Raw genomic sequence first — 16471 nt, forward strand, 5'->3', positions numbered from 1 at the left:
GAGGAATACCATTTATAAGTTTGATAAAACCTACATCAGTAAAGTTTTGTGTCATCAAGTCTCGGAAAATATATATGAAAAAATAATACTTGTGGTTAAAATAAACTAATAAAGATAAACTTTTTTTTATTTTGGAGGGGTTGTTCAACGCCTCAAGCGTGGTTAGAAATGATCAAGGCACAAGCTGTGAAATACTGTAGGGGATGGCAGATGAGCACATTATTTCAACTGGCTACTGCAGGTACCACATACATCATCATGGTACTATATTGGATAAAGAGGGATTTCTTCTTTCCTTTTCAAAAAGGTAACTAGTATTTTTTAAAGTGACTGTTAAGGGATGCGATGCAGTCTCTACCATTCATTCCGGTTAGCTGAAGCATTGGTTCTGGGTTGGGTTTTGAATGTAAATGCACTATTAGTGAGATCAGCAATAAGCGTGGGATTAAAATCCTATATCCTATACAATCCTATACAATCTTATCACCTATCCTATTTAAGCACTTGTATTAAGTTCATAGTTACTCCTCTGTCATTGTTAACAGTTTCCATTGGTTTGAACTGGCTTGAGTTTCAGCTCTTCTTCCAATTGACCTTGTTAAGCTTCATTCTCAAAGTCTGTTGTCCTTTACAGTCTGTGCTGGGTATATCATCATTTCATATGGGAAGTTGTTAATTCCCTATGGAAACATACAGTACTATGGGTTTTGATTGAAATACAACCCTACCAATAAAAGGTATAGCCAAGAGGTGGATAAACAGAAATGTACTTTCTTTATAAAGTAAATCCTTGCGTAATTAAAACTTCTGGAGAAGTGCTGGCAGTTTGATAGATATGCTTTTAATTCATCTTGTTCCCTCAGCTTCTTTTGCAAACTGAAGCAAGATACATAATGTGTGAACTGACAGGATGAGAGGACAGCGATTAACTTCCTGACGCAATGTTCACAGGTGAAATCGCATTTAGGTGTAAATTGAAAATCCAAGTCAACATAAGACATGTAACCCCAAAGACAGGAATATAGCTTGTTGTAGTAAAAGTGATGTTAGAAATTAAAATAAAAAACAATTGTGCTGTAGTGACTGTAAACGGTATGAGTCTTGTTGGCAGAGCTCATCTGGTCAGTGAACTTAGTGAATTGACAGAGCTCCATAAGAGCTGCCACTTAAATACAGATCAAAAAAAAATAGTACAATAGTATTTAAGACCACTTTTCGCTTTTAGTAAATTCACAAACAAAACAAAACAAACAAAAACAAAAAACGTACAGTTCTGTCTATGAAAGATAACTTCACCCAATATGGCATTAGAAAAAAACTACAGTGAACAAAGCACAATCGAAAAATCTGTATACTTGATGTTACCCTTTTAACCTTAGAAAAACAACTGGGGTGTGTCAGTGTCTGTCTGTTTTGTTAATGTTCTTCCTGTTCTTAAAGAATCAAAGCATATATATAGCTGGAACTCGGAAGGCTTGTAGATATTGAGAGCCATTTATCAAATGTTTCGTTACCACCATGGACACTAAGGGGTTATGTAGTGGCAGCATCCAAGTTTGGATAAAAGTTTGGATACATTTAGCATGGCTTACTGAAGATTTAAAGCACTGTGTGTGTGCCCAGGAAGAAGTCTCTTCTTTGGAGTCAGTGTTCTACAGAAATGTGTTTTTCCACTCATAAATAGGCACGGCATAATAATCAGTCAGACAGGGACTGCGGTGGCTTGCCTGTAGTGGTATTCTGTGCCCAATTCTTGCAAACTTGAACTATATTATACTTTACAGACACATTTAATAACGTTAATTAAGAAGAGGAGGAGGTATTTAATAGAACTAGATACTCAAAGCTGCAGAAACCCATACCTCCCATCTAATTTTATTATCAAACATGCATAAGGATCCTGTATTTAGGATCGAACCGTGCCAATAAAAGTTGAAAACCAGTGATAAACACTGCAGCTCACTGTATACAGTGCATTATTTCACCCTTCAGCAATTCATGAGTTTGACTAATTCATGGTTAGGCCATGTTTTCTGTAAGTGTTACATGTCCTGTACTGTATGAGTTCTCCTCATTAATTCACTTACCTGTCTCTTTCATATTTGTGTAAATTGTATAATTAAATAAGAAGAGTGTACTATATTCAATTTATTTTACCTTAATACTGCTGCATCATAGTGGGTGTTTTCTGACCTAATCTTTTGTTTGTGTGATTTCCATTCCCCTTCAGTAGTTTTTAGTTGCATTAAGAGCAGGTAGGTTCAGATTTGCTTTTCATATATATATATAATATATATATATATATATATATATATATATATATATATATATATATATATATATATATATATATATATATATAATATATTTCAAAGTCTGTATTATGTACCTTTAACTGAGTTCAGGAGTTGCTATTCAGTTATAGTTCCCTGCCTCACATAAATGTAACTTAGACTATATCACCCAATGTGTATGTATAAAAGTAAGAGGCAGCACCATCTAGTGACCTGCCATAGTTGCCTTTTGTTTTACAGGCAATACACAGCAGTTGTTTAGATATTGCTTGTAACAGGATAGCATCAGGAATGAGACTCCGAGACCAGAAAGCTGCAGTTTAAAACGCTGGTGTGCACGTTTATTAACAAACAAACAAAACCACACAAACAAACAAACAAACAGGCACAAGGGCCAAAATAAAAGGTTAAACAAAACAATCAGGCTGTCAGGCTGGACATTCGCCTTCACTGGCTAAGTTCTGCAAAACATAAACACAACGCCCCAGCACTCCTCTCAAACACCAACTCCCAAACAAAAGAAGTTCTCCCTTTTATATACCATGTTAACCCCCTCCCTGTATGGCAGGCAACCATACTTGAAGGGCAGCTCATAGTCTGTGCATTTCAAGAGACAAAAAAACAAACAAGCAAACAAAAGAAACCCCACAGTATTTGAGCAATTGAGCAGCTGCAATAAGAACAACTCAGAATTACATACATCATTAAAATGTGAGGGAGAAAAAAAAGAAAAAGCTACTTACTGTTACAGATGCAACCTACTGCATTGTCCAGGATAAAGAAGGATGAAATGCAAAAAGTCTATTATATGATACCCTTAAGGCATAGACACACCAGCGCTTCGCTTTTTATTTTTTATTTTTTATTTTTTTTTGACACATGGTAGACAGTGCCACACCAGCGAGTCCATACCCAAGCGTCAATTCCCTATTCCCTTTCCCGGCTAAAAAAAAGGACTTTCTAGCTTTCCATTTAGGGTGAAACTGTCCACCCTTCACCCACTTGCTCTTACCTGATACAAAGATATTAGGGAGGAGAAGGAGGAGGAGGCGGAAGAAGAAGATACTATTTTATTAGGCAGTTCATGTAAAAAAAAAAAAAAGACAGAAAAAAAATTGTGTACAATACATACGTTTAATTTTCCATTTGACTTGAACTTCTTATAAAATAAAGAACCTTTGTCTTTTTAATCATCTTTAGTTAAATCTTTAGGTTCTCGTTTATTACATTCCACATGACAAAGTCGCAACAAAATATATATTCTATATACAGTCTATGTAAAAATCACTACACAACATTTTCAGGAAGTTGGATACTGTTTAAGCGAGACATTTCAGAATGATGTGCTTGCCTTTTTTTTGTCCTGTGAGATTCTGTCTCTCTCTAAAACAGCACAACTAATTTTTTGTCCCAGATGGCTTCCCATAGAGAGCACTGTGCTTGCACGCGCATAATCTGGTTTGTTTACTTTTTGCTGTCTAAAACTTTTAAATAGAGGCCCGAGAGCTGCTGTGTTGATTCTATGTTTTTTTTTTTTTTTTATATATATCTTAATCACACAGAGTTCTTTTTCATTTGCCATTTTTTTGAAACTGTCACACAAATTCTGGTGAGATGGTAAATAACTGCAAGGTATTTTTGTCATTTGTAGCGAATGCGAACATCTGATTTGAATATTTGGATATTTGTCCCAGCACTAATTTGATATGTTTAAAAAAAAAAAAAAATACGTTAAGCCTACAGAACACTATGATGTAAGGAATAGAGTCTACGTTAACCTACACAAACAACAAATCAACACGCAGAATATGAATCGGACAATTTTTGTTTTTGTTGCTTATCAGCAATGATTTTTAAGTTTTAACACGTTTTCAACTTCTCATTTCAAAGGATTGCAGTACAGAGTGTTTTAACATTATTGACAGGCTTTTAGCTGTGTTTATGGATTATAGTTTTATGAAAGCAGGAGAAGGTAGATGACGGGACAAAACCCCATTCAATTTCTCAAAGTAATTACAGACCTATAAATAACTCCCCTGGAATGTCCATCTCCGAAGTGATGAGACTCCGGTTTTTCATTTCTGATGACGTCACCCAGGAGTTGACTGCTATTGGTCGAGTGCAGACGCGTTGGTTGAGTGAGGCGTCAAAAATTGGTGTGGAAGCAATGTGGACATGCTCCTCTTAGACACGATGTGTAGCAACGCCCTAGTGTGTGAGGGTACATAGAAATCCATTATATCAAAAAGTGACACTAGGTGAAGCGAAGCGATGTGACACGCTGGTGTGTCCGGGGCTTTATTCATGACTTGACAAATAGATTAAATGGGTTACTATGGTTGTTACTTACAGTACAGAAAAAGTGGGGCAGAATGTATGATGTTTATCCACATTGTACTGTTGTAAAAGTGATTGCTCATTATTTGCAGTAGTAGGCTTGTTCTGTCGCAGTCCCTTGAGTGAACCAAACAGAAATAGTGTCCCTTGATGAATCAGTAGGAATCCATCCGATACTATATTTTAAGTATACTGAACTGTATAAAACCATGGCTAATAAAAGGTAGGGTAATTGCTGAATCATTTTTGTGCAACTGCATGTCACATTCTTGGATAGAAAAATGGTTATTCACTTGTGATGAATGTTCTTTAAAAAAACATTAGAAACATGGTCTACTTATTCAAGAGTTTGAAATGGTCATTTCTTGCACAAAATAGGGTTATATCTAGGGAAGCGTTTGCCTGGATATGCTGAAAGTTTGCACGGACATTTACTTGAAGATATTGATAATACACTTCACTGTACAGTATAGATATTTAAAACCGCAGGTCCATGTGCTAATTCGTCTGCTTTGATCTGATGAATAAGTCATGCTTACAGAAGAATTCGGCTTGGTGCCTTTTTTTTTTTTTTTCTTCAGCAAAAATGCCAATTCTACCTTTTGCTTTTGAGTTGTAAGGCCTGCTAAAAATCATCCTTAAAAATAATTGTACTGTCAGTGGGAGAAATTAGGAACCACAAAGGATAAGGATTATCTAATAGGCATACAATGGGTGGTACTAATGGGAGATGAAGGTCCACTGCAATTCAAAGCAGAATGACCATAAAGCAAGCAATTGTTCATACAGTGTTACAATGTCAAGTCATACATTTTTTCTTCATTGCGTTTTATTTTTATATTTTACAGTTATTATTGCAGTATGATTGTTGATGTTTGTGATCAATCATGTATTCCAGCTGTAGATGGTAATACTTTCTGTGGGTTGCTGCATCTGGTTTGCAACTACTCTAGTACATCCTGTTGGCAACCAGCAGAATACTAAAATTATACAGAACATAAAATCTAGAGATTAAGGCACACCCATAGTGCATCAGCATGTTCTATAGAGATTAAATTAAGGTACACCTATAGTGCATCAGCATGTTCTATAGAGATTAAGGCACACCCATAGTGCATCAGCATGTTCTATAGAAATTAAGGCACACCCATAGTGCATCAGCATGTTCTATAGAGATTAAGGCACACCCATAGTGCATCAGCATGTTCTATAGAGATTAAGGCACACCCATAGTGCATCAGCATGTTCTATAGAGATTAAGGCACACCCATAGTGTATCAGCATGTTCTGTGAGTGACAGAAGTTATCAAAGTCTTGTACTGTAAGTAGATGGTTTAAATGGTAAAAATAAAACTCTTTCAAACAGGCAATATTTCTGTTACCTCGTCACAGATCTGTAAGAGAAAAGTGCCTTTCTCAATTGAACAGATTGGAAAACAGCAAAATAAACAGAAAAAAAATCTGCTCATGTTGATTTCCAACTAAAATCACTTTTTGTTATTTATGGTCAGGGTCAAAATGTCCTTTTATTTTTTCACTGACTGTCCTTAAATTTATTGAAGTTTGGCAGTTGTCAGCTTCAAGCAAATTGACTGTATTGCATTCAGAGAGAAGAGTTTTGCTGTTACTGTTCCCCCAGTTGGCAAGTATTTTGTTATGTGGATAAGGACAGACTTATCTGAATTCCCTGTTATGCCAATTGCATAATTCAATGTTACACACTACACAATCTGTTAGCTAAAGCATATCAATTGGGGCAAATGAATATGACTTCAAATTGGATTTACATTGTAAATATTTCACAAAAAGTAGTCTCAGCAATATTTCCTTTGTTTGACAGTAATCGGTTACAGTCCCCTAAATAATGTGGGGGTACAAGCTTGCAGTTAACAGTAATGGACATGTGTCCAGGGATGAACCCGTCTTCTAAGGTCGTGACTAAATCAATTCAAGCCTTTCCTGCCTACCTTTGGTGTCTTTTAAAAATAGCAACGATTTTAAATAAAAACAATTAAACTCGGCTTCTGTAAGCTCCTTCAATATCTGTTCAAAGGTTAGCGGAGCTCCCTTTGTCATCAGTGTTCTTTGGAGGTAAAGGGCAAAGGTAAAATGTTTTTTCAACTCATTCCATATCTCGCATACAAACCACCCTGCCCTAAAAGGATTGTGTAATGTGATATTTTGCAATGTGATACTTTGTATTGTGATATTTTGTGACAACTGTAAGTCGCCCCAGATAAGGGCGTCTCCTAAGAAATAAATAATAATAATAAAACAGAGTCCTTTTGTCTATTATGTGATTCTTCTGAATATCACTCATAGCAGAGACCTATATATAGCCAGGCATTATAATTACACTACTGTATGTCATTTTGAAATGTGATAGTAGACTTTCTATGAATGCAGTGTTCTCTGTGAAGAATTAGATTACTGCACACCAATAAGACAGACATTAGGGATTCTTCAGACTGACACATAACTTGTTTACTTCATTAATCCATGTTCATCTGACTCTGTGGAGGTTAACTAACTATCAATGCTAATTACTCTAAATCATCATTATGTAATAAGATAATATACACTCAGTGAAGTTACCAAACCAAAAAAAAAAAAAAAAATTACTAAATAATTTAGTATAATGTATCCATGTTTATAGTTCTATGGTGACAGTAATAACACATTGATGGGCCACCATTCTTGTAACATGCTACATAATGCACCTTTTAATAATCATTCTTATTTTTTTCTTTGACTTGTTGCAGAAACTGGGCTAACGACCCTGTATGTAAGTTCTGCTGACCATGGCTGACCATACACCCCCTCTGGAGGCCACCCAGCATCTGAACACCGACATGCCTCTCCTGCCTCCGCCCCCTCCCCCCATGGTGAATGGAGATGGAGCTCAACAGGTGAGAAATATTTGTATATGTTTGCTGTGACTTCAATGAGAAAACAAAAAGCACATTTTAAACTAAACTAGCTGCCTCCAGCAGAGTGAGTCACAAGCTCAGGGCCACGGAGAACTGAGTGACCTGGAAACCATTATTATAATTTTTTTTAATTTAGTAGTCGCCAATTATTTTCTCCCAATTTAGAATGTCCAATTATTTTTAGGCTCAGCTCACCGCTACCTCCCTGTGCTGACTCGGGAGGGGCGAAGATGAACACACGCTGTCCTCCGAAGCGTGTGCTGTCAGCCACCCGCTTCTTTACACACTGCAGGCCATACACCATGCAGCCATCTCAGAGTTACAGTGTCGGAGGACAACTCAGCTCTGGGCAGCTTACAGGCAAGCCCGCAGGCACCTGGCCAGACCTCAGGGGTCGCTGGTGCGCGGTGAGCCAAGGACACCCTGGCGGACCTAAGACCCCTCCCCCACCCCCACCCACCCCCCCGGGCGGCGATCGGCCAGTTGTGCACTGCCGCCTGGGAGCTTCTGTCCACGGTTGGCAATCAAATAGCCTGGACTCGAACTGGTGACGTCCAGGCTATAGGGCGCATCCTACACTCCACGTGGAGCACCTTTACCAGATGTGCCACTCGGGAGCCCCCTGGAAACCATTTTTCAAAGAATAAAGGAAAGCAGAATATGAATAAGGGATGTTTAAGAAGAGTTGCCATCAATTTCAGAACCCCATCAGCCCTTTTCTTTTTTGTATTATTAAAGAAAATGTTAAATAAATTGGACTGTTAGAGATGATATCATTTTGTAATGATAATTCAGTGGTTGGCCCTATACAGTAGACTAGTAGGCTAAGAGAACACCCCTCAGGAAGCAAGCAAAGTGTTCTCCAAGACAAGTTGATCACCAGACACAGTATGAGTCAATAAATAAATACATATTTATTACTTGCCACGACACACCTTTACATGCTATTTTGTAGCAATCAGATTACAAAACGAGGCAATGATATGACAGCGGTCCTGGAAAGATTTGAATAAACCAATCAGTGTGCCTCATATTTGAAACGATTGAATAAACCATGTGAAGTTTGATGATGATGAGTTATCGTATTACAAAACAGTACTCCGTTGTGAATGAATCGCTAGCGGTGCCAAAAAGGTGTTCTTTTAAGCGAAGTTTCTTTAGGTGTTTCTTTAGGTGGAGCATTTACAATGGAAAAAATCAGTTTCACCACAAGGGTGTTCTCTTAGGCAAAGTGTTCTCTTAAGAGGTGTTCCTATATGCAGAGACAAATGTACCATTCTTTCATGGGAGACAAATGCATCCTACAGTACAAGCAATTTAAAGTGCCAGCCTGAAATGTGTTCTCAGAGTTCTGGAAATGTGATAAGGCTCTGCTCTCAGTGAATGTCTAAAAACTGGTCACCCAAGCTTGATTGAATCAGGAGCACGTGGTCTGAGCAGCATTCACCCCAGACAGGAGTTCTAAACCTAAATGGTGAAGGGGGCAGGGAAAAGAAACACTTGTACATTGATCCCAGCGTTTCTCTGGTCACATGACAAGTCACTCCAACCGAGCTTGGTCAAGCAAGTAAACATAAGCATCCATAGTTGGTCACAAAAAGGAATTGAAAAGATCGAAGGCGGCAGCTACTGATCAGATAATGTGCAGTCGTTTGTCAAGGATGACTGATAGACAAAGGTAAGGTACTACAACCAGATGTGTGTACAGATGTGTTTAAGTTGGTATAGTTATTTTATTTGTAACACCGCTTCACTGTGTGGTTATTTATTATTTTTTTTGTTTACCTTCTTACTAAAACACACACATAGGCATACAGAACTTTAATAGCTGGCATTCCTGTGAATGATAACTCAAAACAAGCATTCTGACCTTTCTGTGCTTTAAATACCAACAAAAGAGATTCGGCTTTAGTCACCATCTAATTACCACGCGCACTGAATATGCATGAACCCTCTAGAAGCCGAGCAGTGTCAGGAGCTTGCACTTCATTTTGTTAACTGGAGATTAAGGGAAAAACTATTTTTTATCTCTTATCTATCTATTTTTATTTTTTTTAGGTGGGAGATGTAATTCCAACTGTTTTGGCCACTCTGATCCAAGCCATTGCTTACAGAATTTAGAAAGGGCTTCATGCTAAACACGTGTTTCAAATCGCTTCCCACATGGTGCTCACCCTCTCTAGGGGTGCAGGCCTCTGGATGGGGTCAACATAAAATATTCTATACACTGAACTATAAAAGCACACTAAAAGACCCCATTTTGACCCCATCCACCATTTTGATTCCCATCTCAGGTAGGGAAGAGGGTGACCAGTGTCTGAGAAACGATTCTAAGGGTGAATGAGATTAATTTAGCATGGTGGTTGCTTTTTTACTTCTCAGGTTGCGTGAACCTGACAAAACCTGGCTTTGTCTTTCAACTATAAAGCCACAAGTAATAAGTAATCGAATGGTTTGCATAAAAACAATGAACCATGGTGTTCTCAAGCAGTTAAACATGAGGTAGCAAATTACTTTCTATGAGTTTAGACAAGTGTATATTTCTTGTACGTCTTTTCTGTTTTGTCTTTACTTTTAGAATTTAAGAACAAACAAAAAACAATTGGGTTATTCTATATTTGTAGGTGTCAAAGAGAAACTGGCTCTAATGACTATAAACAATATACTATATTACTTCGAATTAATAGACGCCACCCTCGAATAAACGCCGCTCTCAATAAAGAAACGTAAAGGTATTTTTTTCTACCCCTGTTAAAAAAATAAATAAAGAAACGTGCAACTCTGCCTATGTACATGACAACCCAAGATGAACTACTTACAACACAGCAGTCCTTCACGTCCCCTTTTTCCAGCAGAGTTCAGTGCCAACACAGCAGGGGATAAAACAAGGACTGTCTGTTTATCTCGTTGTCCGCTTGGATGGTGAAAACTTAAACTCAGAGGAACATATAGTGTAGTGTAACATAGACCCCATTCACCCTTGCAATTTAAGGCAGCCCAGGGACACCTTTTCTCATATGTGAACGCTCCAAAAACGAAAAGGCAGCCTAGGACCGTCCTAGATTTAGGCCACCGTTTTGATGTGACCCAGGGCCTGCAATCTGGGACCAGGGCCGGCTTTTACATATATATGAACGCAAAGCAGACTTAGTAGCAGGGATCCTAGGAATCAGTTTGCTGCGGAATAACAAGGAAAAACTTGGATTTTCTATGATGTCGGAGATTTTTTTGTTTTACGTTTGGGGAGGGGCAAACTAACATGCAAGGCTTTTTGTTTGTTTGTTTGATAATAACCAAATCAATACACATACCATATATATATATACATCAACACAGGCAACATTGCTTTAAATTTATATAAACATACCTGTCTAATAAAACTGCTTCTGGTATTCAAGTTCAGTGTTGAATGAGGCTCCAGTTTACTTCAGTCAGTATCCAGAGCTTTTCAAAGATGCCGAAAACAATAACAATCGCCCCTAAAGATCGGATCAACGAGTTTGGCAAGGATGAATTTCACGTTGATAATGTGCTGTTGTGCACTTCATGCAGCAAGGCTGTAGATTACACTCGTAGGCAGACCATTGTAGAACACATGGGAAGCACTAAACATAAATTGAATGAAAGGAAACAAACAACAGCAAACTTTGCAATTCTTTTCTGTGCTCAACGCCAGCGTCTCACGACAATCTGGCTGGAATGCTGCAGCTCTATTTTACAATAGCCATCCGGATGATGAAGACTGACTCTGAGTTGAACTAATAATTTGATATATTGATTTATTGATTAATGGCACTGGTAAGCTTGTAACTTGCTTGGAATTCTTAAGTGTAACCGTTTGTATTTTCACTGTAATATTTCAGTGCCTGTTATTGTGATTTTGTTATTGTTAATGTTATTCTACTGGCGACAGAGCAGTAGTTTATTATGTATTGCTTCCCTTAATGAAGTTGCCGTAGCTATGCATGTCGGACAAGGGTTTGTTATAGCCATATGTTCGGTAATCTTCCAAGAGAAGGGCTAATGCTAATGTTCAGTCGTTACTGGTAATGGTTAGGGACTAGAGAATAATAATGACCATGATAATAATAATGAGTAAACAATAGAATAGTTTAACGATCATGTTTGTAAACAAAGACTGTATTCATACAGGTTAAACAAATGCGTATAATGCAGAAGAAACATGTGTAATGTAAAATATATTGTAAATGGAATTAATCTTTAATAGTTTATTTTTGTATAAAATGATTCCAGATGTAACCGGTTGTTTAATAATGAATTATTATTTAATGTTGTGTCATTCCTTAGGAGGGAGCAGTAGTATTAGGTGGTCAGTCGTGAGCTTGTCTTGTGTCAGTCATTGCATGTACAACCTGTTAGTCATTTGCAATCTGAGTCAACTATCCATTTACGAAACTAAATATTTATACCTGTGAACACTAGCAAGTTGCTGTTTCCTGCGTTCTAAATACCTCTGTGTTCTTACGAGAATAATATGATTGTGGTTGGGGGGGTAAGCTTGGCCTGTCACATCATAACACACACTTGGAAACTGTTCAGCGGGACACTCGTTTGCCGGGATTACTGTATATCCCGGTAGCTCTTCCATTCTGAGTGCAGGCATAAAATAAAACAAAAAAAATAAGCAATTTGGCACATTTTAGGCCTGCTTTTCAGTCACATATGTGAACGCGCAAAGGTGCCTTAAACTGCAAGTGTGAACGGAGTTGCAGACCTAAATACGCGATGGCCCCTGAGGCGGCCCTGGGCCAGCATAGTAGTGTGAACGGGGTCTAGTCGCTCAAAGTTTTGATCTAATTAATGCTACATGGATGTCTCTTTACCTTAAACCATCGCAGGAACACATTAATAAACTTCACCCCCTTTTTTAAAAAATGAGCTTGTTTGACATGCAGCATTTCAAGTTCCTAGATGTATTTTCTATAGGGTCAGTTGCATGTTTTATTATAAGCAGCATTATTATACAAATTGTACTTGCAACATTTTTATTCGAATCACTGTCCAAAGTCTGTTGTGCGGATATATCACAGTGTCTGTATGGTTGTTCCACATTTCACTGGAATTCCAAACTGAAAGTTACAGGATATTTAACAAATCAAATGAAAATATGGATACCACTTGACAAAGGGTTGCCGTGGTATTTCCATAGTAATAGGGCAGCTGTGTGGAGCAGTGGTTAGTGCTCTGGACTCTTGACCAGAGGGTTGTGGGTTCAATCCCAGGTGGGGGACACTGTTGCTGTATTCTTGAGCAAGGTATTTTACCTAGATTGCTCCAGTAAAAACCCAACTGTATAAATGGGCAATTGTATGTAAAAATAATGTGACATCTTGTAACAATTGTAAGTTGCCCTGGATAAGGGCGTCTGCTAAGAAATAAATAGTAATAATAATAATAATAACAGAGGCATATTACTTTCTCAAAAAACAATTATCCATATGCATCTACTTAAAGACTTTTACAGTTTAAACAGGGACCATATATTTTTACATTTGGATCATATCAGCACAAGTGGACCGAGGGGATGGGATGGTTTCTCTTTCCCTTACGTCAAGAATTTCTTGGTGGAAAGCCCTTGAAACAAGCTTTAGAATCAATCAATCAATATTTATTTATTTTATATAGCGCCTTTCATAGTGGACCACCATCACAAAGCGCTTTACAAGAGAGTGAGGAACAATGCATAACACATTAAATACAGTGAAATACAGGGCATGGTACATTAAATACAACATTAAAAAAACAATGCAAATACATTAAATAAAAGGCTAGGATGTGAATTCTACACATTGTGGATGCGTGTGTCAAGCAGAATCATACGAATAAGATGGAGTGAAACACCTGATCTAGCAATTTAGACAACAGCTAATAACAGATATCAGGCTTAGAGAGCATTAAAAGCAAGAGAGAACAAGTGGGTCTTGAGAGTTGAATGGGAGGTGGATTTATCAATGTCTGGAAGCAGGATTTGATCAATGACATGTTATTTGTGTAGGTCACCCCGTACAAGGAGAAAAAATAGAGCAAAGCGTATCAAAATGGTCATTTTTACCACCTCCACACTCTATCACCACTTCATGCATGAGTTGCACAGCTTCTCTTTCACACCAACCAACTTTCTCCTGTACCAGAGTATTGCTCATTTCTGAGCAGCCCTTGGCATGCTTTGCATTGCTAGATGTTTTGTCATGTGTTTCTGTTTGCACCTTAAATTTAGCATTTAATCCTAGCACCTCTGCAGTGCGAAAATATCAATACAGTGCTTTAGGTGGCATCGGCTTGATTAGTTTGTAACGATTTACAGAACAGCTGGACATTGATTTATCTGACGTGGGGAAAATCCTTTTGGTTCTCTGGAAGATCTTCTTGTCGGGGGTTTCTCATATTCTATAGTTCTGTTGCTTTAAGCAGTATTTTGGAGTTATCCTGGTGGTGTGGGAACGACAGAGATGTGCTGCATGCTTTATTCTGTAATCATGAGCGATTCACCTTTTATCCTTTCATTTGAAAAAGCATGGAGGACATACACAGACATGAATGAAACGTGACAGATAAAATACACCAGATACTGCCATTTTAATTGAGAGATTTTTCACATGGGAGGACATTATTGTAGGGTCAAGTTTAACCCTTTAAATGAGAGCTCTACAGTATTATAGATCGGCCTATACTAAAATGTTAGTATTCTCAAATAGCGTAGCATTCTCCAGCTGTTTTGTGTTATAATCTTTTTTTGTTAACGTCACATTTGTGAGCTAGGTCATGTCTACATTTTACAATATCAGCACTATTTTGGGGCTGTCATAGTACTACTGTGTATCTAAATAAAATAGCCTTCACTGTATTTTTTAAATACTAGAATGTAGGTTTATAGGACAGTGAATGTCTGTGTTTGAGGGTATATCGACATCGGGAGAAGTGAACGGACCAAGGCTGGCTGTTTTTTTTTTTTTTTTTTTTTTTTTCTCAAAGCAGCTCATGTCAACCATACTGATTTACTGTGAATAACGCACAATACTTTATTTGTGATGGGCATACAGCAGGTGAAACATGCAGTCTATATTTCAGGTTAAATCACTTTTTTCACCCACACATGCTTTGTATCTTTGTATAGGTCTGCATTGCCTACACTTGCAGCATGTAGAACATAATTTGTAGCAATTGCTCAAGTACACTTTAAGTCAGATGAGTGGTTTCCTAGCTATAAATCGGTCACCATAATCCAAATTTGGATACCCTGTGGTAACAATAGTGTATAAATAAGCAAGTGATTAAGAGGGAGCTTTCTGTAGTAAAGGGTTTCTTTTGAAGTACTAGCGTGCTGTAGGAAATTCCACAACAGTGGCGGGCTTGGAATTACCAGCCGTGGGATGCAGCTGAGCTCCTGCTGCTTCTTCTGTGGCAATTCAGAAATTCAGTATTTAGTGCGTAGACGACTTATACCCCAAGGCGGTATCTGCTCTTGTTTGATGGGTAGAAGTAATAGCAGCAATCAGCTGATCAGTAGAGGAGTGTTACAGATGCATTCCCGGGATTGTAACTCGTTCATTTTTGAAGGCTGTCACTGTGTTACACACATTGTGATGCAGTGTTTTAAATAATTCTCATGTCAGTTTTCAGCAAGTTGCATTATGAAATTTATAACATGAACAAAGTACAGAAATTGCTGTTTAAAATCAGTTTGTTGCTAACTGCTTGGTGATAACAAAGTACTCCCATCAATCTGACATGCCACGCACTTCCATTTGGTAATAGATCTCACATGTTGTACCGAATATGTATTTTACACTCGGTTAAAGGACGTTATCAGTTTCTGCCTTACTCTCAGGAAGTGCTTCATGTCGCAAGTTATTTCACGTCAGCTTGTGTCTTTGTAGATCGAAGCATGTTACTGGCTGAAAGCATGTTATGTCAGGAAAGATTGTTTAAAAAATGGGGACAATTTCCCTCTCCAAGTGACCAAGGAAGTGCAACACTAACTGCAAGCATGGATTGCAACACAGATCTTTAGATACAGTAATGTGTCATGTTTTAAAATGAAAATACATGCTTGGCTATGACCACACAACCATTGTATGTGAAAAAGGTAAAACACTCGTAAATGTTACATTTTGCATGTAGTTGCATTTTTTATATTTGCAAGAATATGGTACAAACATTACAAAAAATGTAAAGGGACACCAACATATTATCTAAAATCTAACATGATTGTAGAGTACTGCAGCCTAACTGTGTTTGGGATATTTTTTCTATTTACATTTCTTGATATTACTTTTAAACCAACTGGAATCTATTCTACAGTATTTCTGTGTGTATAATTTATCAGTTCAATAAGTAAAGGATTATCCTTGAATTGTTTACTTTACCTAATGTTTCTTGTTTTTCTTCATGCAGACTCATGAATCTGCCAGCAGAGGGCAATAAAAAAAGAACTATCTGATTTACAGTGGGGTCCACTGGCCGAACCGCAGGGGTAAAACATATTTCTGCACCCCAAAAGGTTGGGGGTGGGGGGGGGTGGGGGGCAAAAATATGTTTTCCCTACCCAACCCCGAGTCTCTCTTTAAGGCATGCATGAGGTATATCTGTATATTAAAAAATGGATCCGAGACTTCCTTTAACCTGAAAAATACGTCAACACAGTATTCTTTTATGTATTTGACCTTTTTCTGCTGATGAAAGAAAATCTCTGTTCTAGTCACACCCTCTGAAATGTTGTCTGTCAATGTAAGCAGCAATACAGTAAGCACAACAGGAATAGCAACTAGTCTCCAGTTTGAAGAACAAGCTGTGAACAAGTTACTGAACAAACAGCACGATCAGCACTAACACATGTAGGCTACTACATATTTCTAATTACTAAAGCTTTGTTTTATTTTTATTGTTTTT

General features: G+C 37.7%; 1 protein-coding gene across 1 annotated transcript in view; it reads left to right on the top strand.

Moving 5' to 3' along the window:
- The window catches only part of LOC117405912 (fibronectin type-III domain-containing protein 3A), a 104200-nt gene that overhangs the window by 18486 nt on the left and 69243 nt on the right, over positions 1–16471 (top strand). The window contains exon 2 of the mRNA XM_034922916.2: positions 7394–7540. Coding sequence (XP_034778807.2) covers positions 7433–7540 — 108 coding nt within the window. The 5' untranslated portion in view covers positions 7394–7432. The remainder of the gene's footprint in view (positions 1–7393; positions 7541–16471) is intronic.

Source organism: Acipenser ruthenus, chromosome 9 (genome assembly GCF_902713425.1).
Source record: "Acipenser ruthenus chromosome 9, fAciRut3.2 maternal haplotype, whole genome shotgun sequence".
Classification (NCBI taxonomy): Eukaryota; Metazoa; Chordata; class Actinopteri; order Acipenseriformes; family Acipenseridae; genus Acipenser; species Acipenser ruthenus.